General features: G+C 41.7%; 1 protein-coding gene across 2 annotated transcripts in view; it reads right to left on the bottom strand.

Moving 5' to 3' along the window:
• Positions 1-21641, bottom strand: part of BCAP29 (B cell receptor associated protein 29) — a 614367-nt gene that overhangs the window by 391867 nt on the left and 200859 nt on the right. For both annotated transcript variants that reach the window (XM_044088551.1, XM_044088552.1), the window contains one exon: positions 15228-15378. In XM_044088551.1, coding sequence (XP_043944486.1) covers positions 15228-15378 — 151 coding nt within the window. The remainder of the gene's footprint in view (positions 1-15227; positions 15379-21641) is intronic.

Here is a 21641-nt window from a genome sequence, read left to right as displayed (position 1 = left end):
CTTGGAAGGCCACTGTTCTAATTTTTCCCAGATTATTTTTCCTATCTATGCTATCTTTTCGAAGACAAATTAGGCAAACTCCCAATTTTGTACTCCATGAAGTTAGACCCCTAAGTCAGTCCAGTTGTCAGGCTAGCCCAGAAAGTTTCAGTACCCATGCAGAACAGAATCAAGGCTGAAGTAGATAAAATGGTGCACCAAGGTATGATTTGTCCAGTAGATGAACCAACAGAATGGGTATCCTCCATGGTTGTAGCTCAAAAGAAAAGCTCAGATGATATCAGAATATGTATTGATCCACGAGATTTGAACAAAGCACAAAAAAGACCTCCTCATCCAATGCATACAGTCGAAGGAGAAGCAGCTCTTATGCCAAATGCCACTGTTTTTTTCTGTCTTAGATGTAAAGAGTTAATTTTGGCAAATTTTGCTCGACGGAAAAATCCTCATTGCTAACCACTTTCAGTAGTCCTTTTGGTAGGTACAGATTTTTGAGAATGCCACTTGGGATAAATTCTGCCAGTGAAGTCTTCCAGCGTACAATAGAGCGATTTTTTTGTAAGTATCCATGTGCTATTATAGTAGATGATATTCTAGTACGAGGTAATGGTGAAGCTGAGCATGACAAAATTCTCAAGAATGTTTTGGAAAGAGCACGCAAAGTGAATCTTAAGCTGAATCCTCAGAAGTGCAAATTCGGGTTACAAGAAGTTACTTTTGTTCACTTATTTACCAGCTCAAGTTTATGACCAGGTCCTTCAAAGCAAACAGCAATTCTCAAGATGCCAGCTCCAGACAGTGTTCAAGCCCTATAGCATTTTCTTAGCATGGTTAACTACCTAGGCAAGTTCATTGCAGACCTAAGCCAACCTTCAGCATCGCTTAAAGAGCTGACACACAAAGATGTATCCTGGTCATGGTTAGAGCAACAACATACAGCATTTGATGTCCTGAAACAGAGAATTGCCAGTCCACCAACTTCCAGATACTATGATGTTCACAAACCAGTTGTTATTTCTTGTGATGCTTCAAAGCTTGGTCTTGGTGCAGTCATTCTTCAAGAGGGTAGACAAATAGCCTACGCGTCCAGAACTCTGACCTAAACTGGGATGCAGCATGCTTTGATAGAGAAAGAACTCTTGGCAACTATGTTTGCATGATCAATGTTCCATGATTATATTTATGGTAAACCTATCCAGATTGAAATTGACCACCAATCTCTAGACACTATTTTGAGAAAGCCTATGCATATAGCTCTTGCCAGATTGCAATGCATAATGTTGAAATTGCAAAAGCAGAACTTCAATCTTGTCTACTCAAAAGGCAAACTTCTTTATCTAACTGATACTTTATCCAGATCACCCAGAAATACCACTGAACAGCATGAAAATGAGAAAGTTGATTTTGAAGTCATGAAAGTGAGAAATTTTTCTTCCATACATCTTGATTTTAAATATCATACAGCCTCAGATCCAGTTCTTCAGAAGCTCAACTGCTTTATCACTCAAGGATGGCCTTGAAAGCAATCTTGCTTGCCAGTGGAAGTGCAACTTTATTTTCCTTACAGAGATGAGATTTTGCTTGACAATGGTATCATCATGAAAGGTCCAAAAGTGATTGTTCCAAAGTCCTTGCAACAAGAGTATATTACTATCTTGTGTCATGGCCACTCAGGAACTGATTCTACCAAAAGAAGGGCGAGACGACTAATATTTTAGCCTTCTATGTCACAGGACATTGAGAGAGTACTTTCAGCTTGTTCTATATGTAATAATACTAAGCCACATCAACAGAGAAAAAACACTTCAGCTAAACCAGATTCCTGAACTACCTTGGTCAGCAGTAGGTACAGACATTTTCGAATGGAATGGTCGACATTACTCGGTGTTAGTAGACTCTTATTCCAGTTGGTCTGTGATTGGCCTACTTCGAAAAAGTAATCTCTGTGGTATCCCCGAAGTCTCAAAACAACCCACTAAAGTGTAGTGGGTCCAAAAACAAAACAGTGTAAGAAACTTCTCTGTGTGGAAGATTTTCAGTCCATATATTTCTAGTTAATCACTGTATATTAATCAGATCAGACAATAGTAGTAGAAGTAGCGAACTTAAACTCGTCTTAGAACATGTGTACCAATAACACTTTGTTTTACAGCACAATAAACCACTCCCATGCCTGATAAAAAGTATATATATATTTAGAAAGCTTGTGAGGAAATTATTACTCTATTTTTGTTTTACTTGGATCGCTTGTCTGTGTACTTAATAAAGGATTTTTGACTGGAAACAGACTGCCTGCCTTGCTTGGATTACGTTTGAATACTTAGTAATGCTGTACAATTATATATTTTCTATTATTATTTTTTGTTTTGGTTTGTTTTGACTTAAGACGAGTTTAAGTTCGCTACTTCTACTACTATTGTCTGATCTGATTAATATACAGTGATTAACTAGAAATATATGGACTGAAAATCTTCCACACAGAGAAGTTTCTTACACTGTTTTGATTGGCCTACTTCCTAATCTAGTGTCCAGTACTGTCATTACTAAGATGAGGCATCATTTTGCAGTCCATGGCAGTCCACACAAAGTTATTTCTGACAATGATACATGGTTTACAAGCCAGCTGTTCAAAAGATTTGCTGAAGAGTGGGACGTTACTCACATCACAAGTAGCCCCGAGTACCCACAATCAAATGGTTTGGTAGAACATGTAGTTCAAACCGTGAAACAATTGCTAGAGAAGTCGAAATGAGACAATAGTGATGTTTTCTTGAATCTCTTGAATCTCAGAAATGTTCCTCATGATAAACACATTGGTTCACCTGCACAGAGACTTCTGTCGAGAAAAAACAAAACCACACTACCAACTAGTAGTTCACTATTGGTTCCTTGTGTCAGAAACAACAGATCAATGAAAGCCAATCTATTAAAGTAGCACTTACTCCAGAAGTCCTTTTATAAGACGAGCAAACCGCTCAATCCATTACGAGAAGGGGAGATGGTGAGGATGCAAACGTCCAAAGGTTTTGTTCAGATTGGAGTCATGAAAAGTGCATGTCCAGAGCCGAGATCACACATTGTGGAATCACAAGGAGCAGAAATTAGGTAAAATCGGAAACATTTGTTCCCAATGTCTGAGCCTTTATTGCAGTATCATACCTGCGAGAAAGATACTATATCTCAGAGGGAGTTATCCAGCATTCCAGTTCCAGAGGACGTTCCAGTGAATATCCCTACACCTGAGAAGAATCCCGAACCTCCTGAAGCAAATTGTTCACCAATGACTCTCCCTGTTGCCAGACGCAGTTCTGATTGCTATATTACTAGATCAGGTCACATTTCCAGACTATGTTCCAGATACACAGCAACTTGGAAATGAATGTTGTGTTTATTTATTATTCTGAACAAGTGCATGTTTCTTTACAAATGTCATTGTATTGTGGGCAATTCATTAAAGAGGGAGGATGTAGATCAGTATATATGTACACCTTTAAGAAGCTTTCTAGGGGCTTGCACAACAAGTGTATAAATACTGAGCACGTGCGAGCCTGACTGCCATTTTGTAATACACTGTTGAAATGCAAGCATGTATGTCTGCGTAGTCTGTCATTTAATCAGTTTGTTTATATTCTGTAATGATGCATTCCATCCTGATGTGTTTCTTTGCAATAAAGCATGTAAATGAACTACCCAGCCTGTTCATCTTTAATGGGAAACAACACAAGTGACAACATGTATCTCTTGGAGTTTAGGACGTTTAAATAGGCTCACTGCTAATAGCAGAAATTATTTTATCTTTTACAAGATTGACGAGTTTAGTTTACTGAATGGATTTTTTTCCTCTAGATTTTAGACGTATATACCTGGAATGGTCTGCAATAAGGGAACACAATATGGAGTATTATAAGATTGTACGTTACATGTGCTGTTTGGATGGGAAGGATGAATGATGCTGGTTGCTTACTCCAAGTTTGTTACTTTGTTTTATATATCAAGATAAAGAAGGAAAGCCATGTTCGGTTCAAAGTGATAATACAGTGTTACAGATCAGAGCCATAGCTGGCTCATCTAACACCCAATGCCAGTCCTGGATATAGTGCCTCACCCCCACAGCTCTTAAATGAAGAACAAACAGCAATGCAGGAACTCTCAATCATAGCTATCTCTGACTTAGTATGTTTAACTTCCCATGGTGGGAGAATATAAAGCATCAATCAAATTTGTAAAATATGGCTTTGCAAGAAAAATTGGGTGAGAAAGACAGAACTTTTGTTGACTTTGTTAAATGTCTGGATCGACTGTAAAGTTTATACTCCATTTTATGTCACTAATGTTTCGAAGGGCACTAAACGGGAAAAAAAGAAGTAACTGCGTAGAACCATTTTTGATCTTATCAGTATCTGTATGAAGCATTTCAAAATCTAAACTGCATGCTGTATTCAGTTTTGTCTGATGTGCAGTCAGGGGTATTTTAAACGTTGGGGGAGTCTTTTCAGCGACTGTTGTATTTGCTAAAGTAAACATGCATTTTAGTTGTAAGAAATATGTGCTTTACAGTACTGGACAGAAGCAGAGTTAAGTAAATATAATGCTGCTATCTTAGACTGCTGGGGTGGGGATGGAGTGTAAAAGTGTAATGATTATAGCATATGTAGAACTAAGATCATTTCTCGTCTTTGCAAGGATGGATGTCAACATTAATATCCTTTGAGTAAGCAATAAATGGGTGTTTTTGTAAGCAAATAGGCTTGGAAAATAAGACAAAATGATAAAAAAAATAGTAAATGCTATCAGTGGAAGAAAAGAAGTCTGCAAGCTGTTGACCAGGGGAATTCTGTAAATTCTGTTCTGATTGAACTTTACAAAGATTTCTTCATGCAGCTGCAAAACTGTACTATTTTTTTTTCATTGTTGACTACTTTTACACAGACAGGAGCTCTCTGCAGGTGCAAGTAATTTAATACTGAGACTTCAGAGCATTCTTTGCTTAGGGAAATGTAAAATGTAAAAGGTACAATGGCAAGTAGTTAAGTGAAATAAAGTTTGAAATTATGGAAAGCAAATAAGAGATGGTAGCCTCCCCAGCAGCCTTAACAGTTGAATGCATTTAACAGAATAGTGCACAATTTAGTACTATTTAAAGGTAGACGTGCATTTTTCTTATGGATAAAAGTTAGTGTTATCTAAAACCATGTAAACTGATTTTCAGATATGGGAGGGGATTAGAGATAAGAAAAGGATATACAGCAATCAGTGTAAATGGGAACATTCTCTGTAACATATGCTTTAGCATGGGTAACCTTAACTTTGGATTAGGTAATGCCTATGGGTGCAGCTATTGATTTGGGGCAGTTGTTCCTATCTGGAGAGTTTAACTTTGTTTTATATGCACATAGTTTTGTACATTTGTTCTACATTAATAGGGGATGGAGTGTCATTAAATGTATTTAGTTTTTTTTGTTTTAAAGTGTTCATTAAAGAAAAAAGTCTTGAAAAATGTGACAAAGGTTTAAATGGACATGAGAAAAAACAACTGTATGAAACATCAGCCTGCCAAACATTAGTGTGTGCATGTAAGACAAAGTTTAGAAAAATACTTTCAAAAAATACTAGCTTTACATAATTATCCACATTACATTGGAATGTAAAAGGCCTCACAGGTATAAACAAAAAAAGAGTACCAGTGTATAAATGCAAACTGTAAATAGCAATGCTGCAGAACACATATCTGGAAAAATGTGAGCATGTGGATTTGACAAAGAATTTCTAGAAGGATGTTCAGCAGAATATCAGGAACAAAGGAAAAGAGGAGGAACAACACTGATTGCTAGAAGTGCATCAATAGTGACAGAAGATGGAAAAAAGACAATAACGGTATATTTGTGGAAGTAAAGGACTACTTGCAAGGGAGGAGGATTATGCCCGCATCTATTTATATTCCACCAAAAAAAAAAAGAAGGAAGTTATGTACTCACCATAACGTTCCATGTTTGTGGTCCTTGATCTCGCCTTACTTCTTGCTGGTTGGGTTTGGAGCTGATCCTCGGCTCTGACTCGGCTGTATACTATAGCTCAAGAGCTTTTACTGGCTCGAGGCTAGCCCCTATCCCAACATGCTTAGCAGTAGTTACCCAGATCTCATTTGTGATAACCCAACACTAGGACTATGCAAACAAAAAATTACTATATTTTACATATAAGAGAACACGTGCATATAAAGGTGTAAAAAATCAGCAAAGAAACAGAAAGGTCTAGGTCTAATGGAATGGTGTGGTAAAGGGAAACAGCCAGTGTAGCAAATGAAAGGAACTCCTCTCGATCCTCCAGGAAGGGGGAAGGAGGGTGGGACGCAAGAAGGAAAGCGAGATCAAGGACAACAAACATGGAACGTTATGGTGAGTACATAACTTCTTTATGTTATGTCATCCCTATCTCGCCTTCGTTCTTGCTGGTTGGGACTGCGTCCCCAGCACCTGTTTCTTGGATGTCTCACTGGAAAAAACTCTTCAGGACAATGGAACCAAAGGATGCCCTGTTCCGGGAGGCCACATCTACTTTGTAATGAGTGATAAAAGTATGAGGATTAGCCCAAGTAGCTGCAGCACAGATCGAATGTAAAGGCAGTTTGGCTTGAAGGGCAACAGAGGTAGCCAAGGCCCTAGTTGAGTGTCCTCTAATTTTTCCTGGAAGTTTTTTTGTTCCACAAATTGTAGACGTAGATGACAGTGTCTGAAAGCCACTTAGATAAGGTCACTTTTGAGACTGAATAACCTTTCTTATTCTTTGCAAAGTATATAAACAATTGGTTGGATTTTCTGATGTCCTTGGTCCTGTGTAAATAAAAACGTAACTGTCTACGAACGTCCAACTGATGGAGCTTACACTCTGCCTTGTTACCATGACGGGGAAATAATACAGGAAGCTCTATGGATTGATTCAAGTTGTACTCTGAATGCACCTTTGGTAAGAAAGAGGGATTGGTTCTGAGAGATACTCTAGCTTTGTGGAAAATCAAGTACGGGGAATGAATAAATAAGGCCTATAATTCTGAAACCCTCCTAGCTGAGGTAATGGCAGTCAAGAAAAGGGTCTTCCATGTCAAAAATGTTAGTGGACAAGAAGCACCTGGCTCAAAGGGGGGGGAGAATCAGAGCCACTAAAAACTAAATTTAAGTCCCGGGGGGGGGGGGTTTCTCTTATTGGAGGTCTTAAGAGGGTAGTACCTCTTAGGAATGTTTTACATAGCTTGTGAGACATAATGTTAATGTTAAAGCCCATTTCTCCCACATGGAAATTAGAAATGGCAGCCAGCTGAACCCAGATAGTAGCTGCAGCTGCACTTCGCTCAAAAGTTTCAGCAAGAAATTTGAGAATCTTTGAAATGGGTGCAGTAAAGGGATCAATATCGTTCTTGTTTGCCCAACAAGAGAACCTCTTCCATTTACTAGCATAAAGTTTTCTGGTAGTGGGTTTATGGGAGGAAATCAAAATGTGTTGAACTGCCGGGTAAATATCAGGAAGCTTGGCTAAAACTGGAAGTGGAGAAACCAAGCTATCAGCTTGAGAGTTTGGATGGAAGGGTGGAGCGCACCCGACTGATGCATCAGGAGATCTGGAACTGGGTCCAGGATCCAAGGCTCCCCCTGCAGATGAGGACAAAGGAATGGGAACCATATCTGACGAGGCCAGTAATGGGGCAATGAGGGTTAACTTGCAACCCTTTGACTTTGCTTTCTGAAGAACCTTGGGGATAAGGGGGAATGGTGGGAAGGCATAAAGCAGTCCCGGGGGCCATTCATGAACAAGTGCATCCCTGGGTGTCTGTCCCGGTGGTGGGACTAGGGTAAAGTAGTTGCTGCATTTGCTGTTGGGGGGGGGTGGCAAAAAGATCACGGCATGGCTGGCCCCATTTGCAAAAAATCAAGTCTGCAACTTCCTGTTTCAGGAACCACTCATGAGGCATCAGAATTGTCCTGCTGAGCTTGTCCGCTATCTCACGTTGGATTTCCCCAGGATGTGCATTGCGATCAGAAAGCATTGGGAATACATCGCCCATTGCCACACTCGTAGAGCCTCTCGACACAAGGGATAAGACCTAGTTCTGCCCTATTTGTTGAAGTACCATACTACTGACATATTGTCTGCCTGAACTGCTATAGTCCCTGTAGGTAGAGAGTCTTGAAGTGCTTGCAACGGCAAAAGCACCGCTCTCATCTCTAGGACACTGATGTGCAAGTGGTACTCGTGTTGCTGCCAAGTCCCTTGAACAGTCTGTCCCAGATAATGCCCCCCCCCCACCCTATCTGGGAAGCGCCTGTGGTCACTGTGGTTATGGGTTGGGGGGGTAAGAAACGGTCTGCCCATTGTCACCAGAGGGGAGTGAATCCACCATTCTAAATTCTTCTTGCAGGACTCTGTGATTAAAATCTGATGTGATACTGGTAAATCCTGGAATGACTACTGAGCAAAAAGGAGCCACTGCAGAATTCTCATGTGGAAACGCGCCGAATGGACCAGAGTAAATGCTGCAGCCACTGAACCCAAGACTTTGAGGACAAATCTTGCCCGAGTTCTCTTTTTTGCCATGAAGATTGAAACTTGACAACGAATGGTGGACCCCCTTTCCTGAGGCAGCCTTGCTATCATGGCCCTTGTGTCTAAATCTGCCTCTATAAATATAATATACTGACAAGGCAACAAGGCAGCCTTTTCATAGTTTATGGTGATGCCTATGTTATGTACAAGTGTGAATTGTGGAGTCCCATGCCTTGATTAGCTGATGGCCGGTGGTGGCAGTGAGGAGCCAGTCATCTAGATATGGAAACACCCGGAATCCTAGACACTTCGGGTGAGCTGTAACTACTGCCATGCATTTTGTGAACACCCTGGGGGCTGTGGTAAAACCAAAGGGCAGAGCTCTGAACTGGTAATGACTGGCTCCCAGCCGGAAAGATAGATACCTCCTGGATCACCTGTCCATCTTTATGTGGTAGTACACATCCTGGAGATCGATAGAGCATATCCAATTGTCCTGACCCAAAAAAGGAAGAATGGACTGCAGTGTTACCATTCAGAACTTTGTTTTCTTGACCTATTTGTTCAGTCTGCTGAGATCCAAAATGGGCCTCCAGTCCCCTGTCTTTTTTGGAACTAAAAAGAACCTTGAGTAAGTGCTGGATTCAATTTGGTCTGCAAAAACTTCCTGGAAGGCTCTTTTTTCTAGCAACCTTTGAACTTCTAGGTTTGCTTGATCCTGAAGACTGGGTGGAACATCTGGGATTGACTGTTTTCTTGTAAGGGGTGGTTGGGAGAAGGGAATTTTGTAACCCCTGGATATCATCGATAGTACCCATTTGTCTTCCATGGGTCTATATTGAATCAGCGAACACTTAAAAAAGCAAACGCTGATTCATCTACCCTATTTGGGCGAACACTGAAAATCCCGAACACCCAAAACAGCAATTTTTCTCTCAGGGAAAAAAAATCGCTGGGCCGGTTTCGGGAGTTTGCTGTTTCCTCCACTGTGGTGCGGTCTCAGAGTTGGTATATTTAAAAAGGGTGGGTGTGGGGGGCACACGCCGCCACATCAGGGGGTGTTGGGGGGTAAAGCCTCCCACATTAAATATCGTTTTTAGTTTTTGTTTTTTTGGTGGAACAGCAATTTTTTTCCCTGGGAAAATAATTGCTGTTCCGAGCGTTCGGGATTTTCAGCGTTCGGTGAACTAGGGTCGATCAATCAGAGTTCACTTTTTTAAGTGTTCGCTGATTTAATATACACCCTCTTCCATGACTGTTTGCCAGGCTTTTGGGTACAAGAATAATCTGCCCCCGACTGCCTCCAGAGGCAGACAGCCGGACCTCCCTTCAGGAGTGCTGGAAGGGCTTACCAGAGAAGGTATCTCTGTCACCCTGATTCTGCGGACCCCCCCACCTGCAGCGAGACTGGTGTCTTCCGTTATTTTCCCCTCTGCCCCTGGGGGAAAAATCTCCAAGTGTGTCAAGCGAAGCTCCCTGGCATTTCCGGAACCACATCTTCCCTCTCTTCTGACCTTTAGGGTAAGGTTTAGAGGGAGCAGTAAAACGTACTCCCATGGCAGAGAGAGTTTTGCCATCCCGTTCACACCTGGTAAGTCTCTCTTTCACCTGAGGCCCGAACAGCGACGAGCAGTCAAAGGGGGTGTTGGTAAAGGAGGACTTGAAGGGCTCCGCAAATTGACAAAGGTGCATCCAGGACTGTCTCTGCAAGGCAACTCCTGTGCCTGCTGCCCTACTCGCTCCAGCTGCTGCATAAGAGATGAGCTGCATGGAGGAGTTAACTACCGAAGTCAAGGTTGCAAGCTGCAAAGCCACCTTGCCCGCAGCTCCCTCCGCTGTAAAATCCTGTAGGGTATCTCCCAACTCCTTCAGAAGATCCCTCTGAAGGCATGTAAAGTGGGACAAGTAATTCAGTGATCTGAGTGTAAAGGCTGCTCAAGAAAACATACACTTCCCATACCTGTCCATCGTACAGGACTCATTGTTCGGCGGATGGACAGAAGAAGTTTTCGCTAGTTCTTTCTTGGTGGCTGCTGCCACCACCATAGCATCAACAGGCATGCCCTTAGATAGAAAAAGCTTATCATCTGGAGCAGTTATGAATTTACTGGGCCTCCTTGGAACTGGTTCCATTGTCTCTGGAGAGCTCCACAGCTTCCGACTCACTAAGGCCAACAGTGGATCAAAAGGCAGAGACACCCACGAGGTGGAGGGTTGGGAACCAAATGCATCAAGATACACAGAGCCGTCCTTAGAAGGGCAAGGGATTTCCAGTCACCCTTCTGCCTAAGGATTTCCAGGATGTCTCAAAATGAGAGATCCTAAAAAGGGGGGACCGTGGGGACCCTTCTGAGTCCTCAAGTCAGTGTCTGATGTCAGGGACTCAGGGGAGTCAAAATGCTTCCTCTTACACTTCCTCTTCCGAGGGGCCTCCTCTGAGGGGTTCTCTGGGGAGGTTTCCAAAAAGGTGGGGGTCACCCAATGGGGCATCCTGGAGCATGGGTTCCCTATGCTTGGGGGGAGGTAGGTTTGGAGGCAGACACCAGCACCAAAGGAGAAGCAGCCAATGGAGCCGAGGGTGGAGCAGTCTCAGAGGACAGCACACTCTTCATCACCTCGAAGGCACCAGGGTCCCGGCCTGAAAGAGTCTCCGGCTCCGAAGAGCCGGGAGATCTCCTCCTAACAAAGGGCGATGGCTCTGAGGCTGATGCAGGAGCAGAGCTCACCTGCGCCGAAGCCCCGAGAGGGAGAGTAGGGTTGGATAAGGGTCCAATGCCGCTCCCCCCCTCAGAAGTCGATGAAAGAGCATCGTCCCCCAGACCCCTCGATAGACTGGTGTATCGAGGAGATCGGAGTGGAATTCGGAACCGAGAGACCAGGGGTAATCGGAACCGATAGTTCCACCACAACAACTTTCATGCACTCTGGCTCTGAATTCAAGAGAGTCAAAGAAGGAATCGATAACGATGTGGGTTGAGCTATCGGCACCACTTCCTTATGGGCTGGGCTCGATAATAATTTAGCTAATGCCAGTATCTTGAAAAGCCTCTTCACCACCCTCTCCACATCATCATCCGAAAGACTCCTGGATGACTGAGAGGAATGGGTGGAAGACCGATGACTGCCTTCCACAGATTGCAAGAGCAGAGATTGTGGAACAGACCAAACCGGCTCCAGTGAGAGACAGACCTGGTTTTCTTGTGAGTCCTGACTGGCTCCGGGACTACTGATGGAGCCGCCAGAGAAAGAGCCTTGTCAGAACCAACACTCGAATCCGACAATGCTGAAGATTTGTCCTTTGCTTTGGATGACTCCGATTAAGGAGCTGATGAGGAAGATGGCTTAGGAGACTTGTCCTGTTTTTTTTGTTGGCAGAGTCCCCTCCATAGAAGCATCAAAGGGGCCCTTTAAAAAGCCTCACAAAATCAGCTTATTTTTTTCTCTCCTGTAGGACCCGAGAACTGAAGGCATGGCATAAACAGCACGAGTCCTGCAAGTGTACTGCCCCTAAGCAATACACACGGCTTGTATGCCAGTCTGTAAGGGACATCTTTTGGCAGCACGAGTCACAATTCTTAAAGCCCGAAGGTTTTGACTCTCTAGTGGAATCCTTAGACATAGTATGAGACCAATACTATCAACTAAAAACAAGAACACTGACAATACGCAAGTTAAATGACAAAAACTACTACGGACAAAGACTTTTTTTTTAGTGGGAGAGCCTCTAAAGTAAAACAGCAAACTCCCCCAACTGAGGAGAGCCTCTAACTTAAACGGCTGCTCCTAGAAAGGAAGAGAAAAAGGGAAAAGCCCTCTAACTAAACACAGGGCTGAAAGGAAGGAGGACCCTCCAAGTTAAACTGGTTCGCAAGGACAAGGTAGGTCTAAAGGAAAACGACAGCCACAACAACAATAAACAGCAATGGAAGGTTAGAAAGAACACTAACCTATGAAGAAAAACACTCAACACTAAATATTTAACAAAATACTTCATGAAATATTTAACAAAATGTCTGAATATAGTCAAAAAGAAAAACACTTAGCCTGAGCCAGTATTCAGCAATCTCGACACTGCAAGCGGCAAATGAGATCTGGGTAACTAACGCTAGGCATGCTGGGATAGGGGCTAGCCTCGAACCAGTAAAAGCTCTCGAGCTATAGTATACGGCCGAGTTGGAGCGGAGGATCGGCTCTGAACCCAACCAGCAAGAACGAAGGCGAGGTAGGGACAACATAACATCTGCTATTATTAGCTTAAGAAACTTTTGGGAAAAAATCAGCTTTTAGCAGACAATATTATGTATAGTTTGGGACTACAACTTGATTTACAATAGCAAGGATGTATCAAGAGGACCTAGAAGGGAAATATAATAAAAAAGGGTAGCTTTCTGAAGAAAGTTATGAAAATATTTGATGTGGAATGTGTGAATTCAGTAGCAGGAACTTGGACAGAATTTACAAATCATTTCCCAAAGTACAATAACTGGTCTACACTTAACAGAAATTATATTTCAAAGAAACATGTTTATTTAATTGAAAGCTTCAACACACACATCTAGTAACTATTTCAGATCATGCACCAATAAAACCAAAGATAAAAATATAGGGTAATGAAGTAAAATGAGATACTGGCACTTTCACACCTACCTGTTAAAAACAGAGGAAAAACAGAGGAATTTAAGAAATAGGAAGTGGAAATTATTTGAGAGTTATAACAGTACACAGAAATTTCTTCAGAAGGGATAGCAACTGAGTGAAATAAAAACAGAGTTTTAAATTAGGGTAGGAATAAAATAAAAAGAGACGAGGGACTGACAAAGATTAAAGTATTGCAGAATCAGGAGAATCTCAGAAAACAAGAAGAGCAGAGGAGCAACTGCAGAGTGCTTAACAAAAAATAAGGGAATATTTAGATAATATACATGAGTTTACAAAGACTGGTGTTAAGCAAATATTTATTGATAACCATATCAGAGCACAAAAAAGTTTAGCACAACGGCTTAAGCAAAAGAAAATAGAAAGGGTTGCCGCCAGATTTATTGAGCTTATGACAGGAAATACATTCAGATATTCTACAGACAGACATTTTGGAAACTTTATAAAAATTTGTATGAAGAAAAAAATGTGGAAACAAAGAAAGAGCAAAAATAGAAATATTTATGGAAGACTTAATTATGCCAAGGTTAGATGAAGATGTGTCTCGACACCTAATAGCTAAAACAGGAAGAGATTAGCTAAAAATGGTGATGTAAAATCAATCTGCAAGGAAGTCTCTTGGAAGAGATGGTATTCCTGCAGAAGTCTCGAAGTTAGGAAAGAATAAAGTGATAAAGATCTGGAAGGTTTTGTTTAAATAGCTAAAAGGGGGGGGGGGGGGCACCAGCACCTTGGACAAAAGCTGTGATGGTTACATTATCCAAAGAGTGTAAAGATCCATCAGACACAGTTTCATATAGACTCATTACAATTTTAAACCATGATTATAATTTGTTTGCCTGTATCAGCTAAAAGAATAGCAAAGATGATGCCAAAATTCACAGATATGGATCAATGAACTTTTGTGGAGGGGAGGCAAACATTTAACACCATTAATTAATGATTCAAACGGAAGCAGAATGTAAGAAAATGCTGCTGTTGGTGGTGGGCTGTGATGCAGAGAAAGCATTTAACAGAGTAAACTGTGATTTTAAGAGTTGGGCAATGAAAGTATTTGCAGTCCCGGATACAATAATAAGGATAAATAGGAGGATATATCTAGGACAGGAAACAAGAATTAAAGTGGGAGGGTTCCTCTCCTATAAGTTTTGTTTGAACAAAGGAGCCAGGCAGGGGTGTCCTCTTTCCCTTTTGTTATTTACTTTACATTTGGAGCCACCAAGTTTAACTATGAGTTAGAGGCACTGGTGGCAACTTTAGCAATGGGGTCTGCCACAGGGGAATAACAGCAGAATTTCATTAGGTCGTTTTGTAGTTAAGAGGTATTTGCAAATAATTACACAAGCTTGGTAACTAATATTCTACAGCTTTATGGCAAAATACTAGTATCCACTGAAAAACTAACAGTTTACCTGCTTGACAGTATACATTAGCTATACAAGTCATATCTTTTTTAGTTAAGCTGTAACGAGGACAGAAAAAACACCTGTAAGCAAGACAACCTTGCCTATGCACAAGTCAAGACCAAGGCATTATCACTGAAAAATATATGATGGGAATAAGGCAGCTTTAAAAAGACATCTCTTGTACACCTACAGAAAATTTTCTTATCATATAATACAAAAAAAACTCATAAGAAAACATATAAATGAGATTCTCTTTCTGCCACTGCAATACAACTGGTTATAACCACTTTAGCCTTGCTTTTGAGGTAATAACCTCAGCCCAGTAATGAGGTTAAAAGTCCATAGTTACATAAATATACTAACCATTCTATACAAAAAAATGTTATACACAGGTACGTGTCTCTCACCTCAGCTACACAAGTACTAACTACTGTTGCAACTACAGAGCAACACTAAATCTGTATATATTCTGTTCAAGTGTACAGCCGCATGTTAATGCTTTCATGAAAACAAACCAGTATGACCTTTTTTCTGTGGTTGTCTACTCAACTAAAACAGGTCTACACAAAATATCTTCTTACCAGGGTGAAAATACCTATGTGCAGTTTGCACACTGCAGTGTATACTTACAGCCACAAAAACAAGGAAAATCCTGAGATATAGAGGTTTCTTTGCGCTCTGAAAAGTTTCATGTGGACATGATCATATGCATTAGGAAACTGCTTTGAATCTGTATTTACTGTATGAACAGCAGAATACTTTCGAACTTCTCTCACAGCATCTGTAAAGACAAATGACACCACTAATTATATATAATCTTTATTTCATTCACGTTTTTCAATAACTGGAAATCGACACAAAAACATTATAGAGAGGATTACTTTCTCTCTCTCTCTCATATATATATATATACTGAATCCAGTGACTAATGGATTTACTAAAACCAACTTGTTTTTTTTTTAAAACCTAAAACTGGTAATGTATACACTATAGTGGTTTACAGTTGTTGCTGTTGTGTCTTTCAGCTTTTCCCGGTTAGGGGGTCACCACAGCGGAACTCCGGTCCGCTAATGATTGATAGTTGATTTTTACGTGCTGTGTTACCAGCCCTGAAGCACAACCTTCAACGAAGGTACGCCCATTCACGCATGTCTCAAAGCAGAAGACTCTCTAGCTGAGAATCGAACTGGACAGCGTCTTACTGTGAGGCGACAACGCTACCGCAGCACCACCACCACGAGTCACTATAACAGTTTAAATTTCTGCTGATGCAGAACAACTCAAAGAGTACACGTCCTGTGTTAGAACAGATAGATATATTAGATAAAAAAACTGGAAAATGTATCTAATGCTTCTGGCCAAGGAGGACTAGTCACTTCAGAAAAGGACCAAAAAGGAAGGCATTAATGAATAAAAACTAATTTGTGAGCTTAAATATATATTTTATATATATATATATATATATATATATATATATATATATATATACACATGATATATATATAGATATACATACACATTATATATATATATATATATATATATATATATATATATATATATATATATATATATATATACACACACACACGCACACATACACACACACATACACACACACACTTTCCAGATTTAAGTATTTTTTGGCTTTTTTATCTGCATTGTCCTCTCTGGCTTTCATTTACCTAGCTATAACTGTTTTTGTGTCTATCTGCTGATTTCTGAAGTATCTACACTTAAAAGTAGCATTTTGGTCGACTCTGGTCGATTAATACTGTTTTTTTGTTAATTTAACTGCTGAGGCTGCCCACTAAAGTGTGCTAGCCTGTGTAAATCGATTTTACTGTTTGCTTAATTGCATTTCTGTGTGCTTTCCTGAAAAAACAAAAAACAAAAAAATATATGCTCCTTGTTTTCCGCCTTTGCTCGACTAGTTTAGACCAGTATACAGGCTTTGCTGTATTCTGGGCTGTGTGTAGTTCCTGTGTTGGCCATTGCCTTACTTGGATAGAAGGAAGTTTCTGAGCTCACCAGTGGGAGTGGGGAGCCTTGAGCAGCCTATCTGTCCCTGGGGAAGTGACCTCAGCACTTGAGCTGTAAATTATTGGTTGCTTTGGACCATTTCTAGCTCTTTTCAAGTTCCCTGTATAAAAATCCGCCTCAGGGCGTTTTTGTGATTGGCATAGAGCAGCAGCGGTTATACAGGTTTAAACTATTTCTGGCTCCGCCAAGTCTGCTCTTCAATTTTTCACTTAGAAAGCTCTACTCAGTCTATTTAGCTGTATATATTAGCACTTGTTTTCGGGACTTCTATTCTTAGCAAGCACTCTTATAATAAAGTAAGCACTCTTATACTAAAGTAAGCACTACAGCCATCCACTACCCCCTGTGAATACCCACTTCCCTTAAAGGCACAGCACTCCTTATAATATTCTAATATGTCGAGTGGTAGACCACTAGCATCCTCTCTTGTTCAGCTGGTTAACCTGGGAATCTTAAGACAATGTTACAATTGTCTCATGTACACAGACAACCCTCTCCTCCTTCCTACTAACACAAATACTTTGTGAGAGATACAACTATATAGCCAGACTGGAGGCTGAACTCTCTCAACTCAGGACTGGCAAGACCAGACAGGAGGAGAAGGTACCCACACCCGAAGCAAAACCAGTCACACATAAAACCACCACCACTACAAACCAAACACATAAGAACACAAAGACATACTCGGAGGCTCTTATAAAAAACTTACCAAAACAACAGAGGCCTCCAAAGCAGACACCCAGAAATACACCCCACAAAATGTAACACCTACAACACATACCTCAAGCAACAGGTGTGTCACACAATCACAGCCCCTAAGGCAAAACACTATGCCAGAGACATTAGTAATAGGTGACTCTATAGTCAGACACACCGGCGTTCCACTTACCAGGCTGAATAAGGAGAGGGTAACGGTGAGCTGCCTATCGAGCTAGGATCCGCCACATTACACACGCACTCAGGTCACTCCAAAGCAAGTACAAGTATGATGCAGTCATTGTCCATGCTGGTGTGAATGACCTGAGACGTACCTCCCTGGATTACATGAAAAGAGACATTGAGGAGCTCTCGATTATGTAGCCCAGACTGGTATGACCCTGACCCTGAGCAGCATCCTGCCTTCACCAAGAATGATGCCTCAGTACAAAGACAAAATGATCAGTTTTAACAATTGGCTTAATCACTGGTGTCATTCTAGGGGGATCCAATGTCTGTCAGCCTGGGATGACATGCTGGACAAGCCGCGTTGCTTCGCAAGGGATGGCTTGCACCTGTCACCACTGGGCTTCCGGATACTGGCCAAGGCTCTTGCCACCCCCATAGTGCCTTTTTTAGGCAATGCTCAAAAGACAAATCAACCTCCGTAAAAAACAAAAATGGAAAAAAAATAAGGGTAATGCTGCTCAACGCCAGAAGTCTAAATCTAAGTCTAAATCTCAAGATGCAGGCACTCGAAGCACTTCTCAGTATGGAGAACATCTATGTCTGTGCAGTAACTGAAACCTGGTTCAAGGCTCCTGAGAGCACTCCAGCGCTACCAGGCTATACCTCATATCATGCTTTTCGGCCTCAAGTTCCAGGCCGAACCACAAAGGGAGGGGGAGTGTCCATTTTCATAAAGGACACCTACACCTCTCGATTGGTGGCTACCCATGAAGCATCAGAAACCATACAAGTTTTACTCACCATAGGCAAAACTGCCATACAACTGGTCGCATGTTATAGAACACCTTCCCAATCCCAGGAATCCCATCAAACATTCCTGAAAACACTGGAAAATATGAATGTCACACCAAACACCATCATATTGGGTGACTTCAACTACCCCAACATAGACTGGGCCCACTATTCTAGCCCTAACACCCTAGCCCAAAGATTCCTGGAATTCATTAACTCAAATGCTATGGAGCAACTGGTCACTTCTCCTACGAGGAGAGATAATATACTTGACCTGATTATCACAAACATGGGGTCCAAATGCTCCGCACCGGATATAAACCCCTCACTAGTAAGATCTGACCATAAACTGATCACGTTGGATGTACATATCCCACCCCACCCCCAGAACAAAAGACTACAGTGAAAAATTTTTCAAAAGCTGACTTTACGCTCCTTAAGTCAGAAATGATATCCTTTAAGCCTACTGGGTTAATGGAAACCACATCCCAAAATGCTGAATCCTACACAACAGCCTTCTACGGACATCTCCAAGAATGCATGGATCAAGCAATCCCAACTAAAACCAAGACCCTCTCCACCAAGGGAAAACGCCCTGTTTGGTGGACCCCGGCTATAAACAAACTGTACAACAAAAGAAGGAAGCTACTGCAGGACAAAGCCAAATCCCACAAGGGAAAGGCTTCCCTGATCAGCACAAGTAAAAAACTACGTTCTCTCATAAAAACATCAAAGCCAACTTTGAGAGAAAGATTGCCAACGATACCAAAGACAATCACAAGGCCTTCTTCAATTATGTCAGAACCTTGGGAGGAAATTCTCAGATATGCTCTGAGTTGGTACACAACGCCAAAAAATTCACTGACCCTACCGACATTGCCAATATTCTGGCAGATAGGTTCAGTGCAAATTTCTCCCCTCACCCCTAAAGATGAAGTAATTATCCCTGCTGAATGTAACCTACCTGTCATCTCAGACATACAGGTGAAATCAGCACTCAACAAAGCAAAAAACACAGCATCTATGGGACCCGATGGTATCCCCGGTTGCGTGTTACGTGAACTTCAAGATGAACTAAACCCGCACCTAAGAACACTATTCAATCTTAGCCTCACTACAGGATATGTACCTGAACACTGGCGCACAGCAACAGTGGTCCCACTCCACAAAGGGGGAAATTCTACTGACCCTGGTAACTACCGCCCCATAAGTCTGACCAGCCTGGTCTGCAAGGCTATGGAAAGAATCATCATGGAACTCATAAATGGTGACATTGGGGATCTGCAGACCCTTGATCCCACCCAGTTTGGTTTTGTAAAAGGCAGATCCTGCCTCTTAAACCTGGTTGACTTCTTCGAGACAGTCACTAGTGCCATCGACGAGGGCAAGGCTGTCCACACTGCCTACTTGGACTTGGCTAAAGCCTTTGACACGATACCACACTCTGGCATCATAGACAAGCTCAGCAGCCTAAATGTAAATCCATATGTCACAAGATGGGTAGCAAACTGGCTAAAAAACAGAACCCATAAGGTCAAAATTGCTGGAGCCATGTCAGACTCAAAACCAGTCATGATTGGTGTCCCACAGGGCTCAGTCTTGGGACCACTCTTATTCAGCATTTACTTCTCAGATGTGAAAGCAAATATGGGAGGATTATGGCTGACAAAGTTTGCAGATGACTGCAAACTGGGTGCCATAGCTGATTCACCTGCTGACACACACATCCTACAGAAAGGTCTCACTGAAACGGACAACTGGTGCCGGAATCATGGCCTCAAACTTAACGCCAAAAAATGTATAGTCATCCCCTTTGGGAAAAACAAAGTACCCACAAATTATCACATAGACAATAACCCACTGAGTACGGAAGAAGTAATCAGAGACCTGGGGACTCAAGTCAATAGTGACCTCTCCTTTGACAACCATGTTGCCAAAGTGGTCAGAAAGACATTCTACCTTGCCCATCTCATCATGAAGGGATTCTCATCCAGATCAAAGGAGGTCATTGCACCTCTATATTCCTCCCTTATCAGGCCCATGATTGAATATAATGCTCCATTTGGGATGTATCTCACCCGGCACATGCAACAACTGGAAAGACCCCAGAAGTACCTCACCAAGAGGATCATGGGTCTCAAACATGTGCCTTATCCAGCTAGATTAAAGAAACTCCAGCTCTATTCAGTAGCATACCGCCTGCTCAGAGGTGATTTGTGCCTAACATATAGGGCCATGTCCAACCAAGAACTGATGGACATGCTCCATCTCAAAAAATCCAAATCCACCAGAACCACGCGAGCTAAAGATTTCAACCTCTGCACAAATATGAATAAGACATGCTGTAGGGATAGATTCATAACACAGAGGTTACCCGTACTCAGGAACAAAATCCCAGTTCATGTGAGACAGAGCCCTTCATTGGCACTGTTCAAGAAAAATCTCGATGCATGGATGGGAGATCGTAAGTTTACCCCGGGAGTCACCTCAGTGTCACTACTAGACAGAGGTATAGTTTACTAAATAATGGGGTCCCACATGTGTCACTACTAGAGAGGCGCAACTATATAATACGGGGTGGCGTAAGCCACATCACTGTTGGCTAGGCCTGTAAATGCCCCAGGGCAGATAGCCTAGTACACTACTATGAAACTATGAAACACACACACACACACACAGCCAGGTTAATCAGTCAATCACATTTCATCCACTGATAACATAACCAGTCAGGATGATCTATATTTATGAAAGGCATTTCAACAGACTAAATACAGCCTATGACAATTTAAAGAACAGTACAGTGGAGCCCCCTATTAGGTCCGCAGCTTATTCCAGCCAACCAGAGAAGCAATGGAGTATTTTTTCCAGCAGCCAGCACAGAATAACATTTATTTTCAACAGCCAAAACAGTTAATAGCATGGCAGAGGCAAAAATTCAACAATTTAAACCCCGCCAAGAACAACAAACCTATTTCACAAGCAGACAAAAAGGAAACGACACAGCCCAAGGTGGAGATGGTGAATGTCTACCAATCACAAGGTTTTAATTCAACAGACGAACATACTGCGGTTTATGGAAAACCTTGATTATTGTTTCTGCGAAATATGGTGACATACTGTATATTCTAAAAAAGAAGTTATGTACTCACCATAACGTTCCATCTGAATAGTTATACTTCATTTTTCTGCAACCTGTGGGTATACGGATCCGTATCGGATCAGAGTTGGCAAATTTTTTTCTAGCATCTGCTCCAAGCTCCGAGCTCCTCCCCTTACCCATAATGCCCTACCATCTCCTATCTCCCTCAGATCGAGTTTGCTGCA

Source organism: Protopterus annectens, chromosome 11.part0, assembly GCF_019279795.1.
Source record: "Protopterus annectens isolate FY-2018-M chromosome 11.part0, PAN1.0, whole genome shotgun sequence".
NCBI classification, from domain to species: domain Eukaryota; kingdom Metazoa; phylum Chordata; order Ceratodontiformes; family Protopteridae; genus Protopterus; species Protopterus annectens.
Note: the sequence above shows the minus strand (reverse complement) of the source record. Positions and strands in the feature narration are given on the sequence as shown.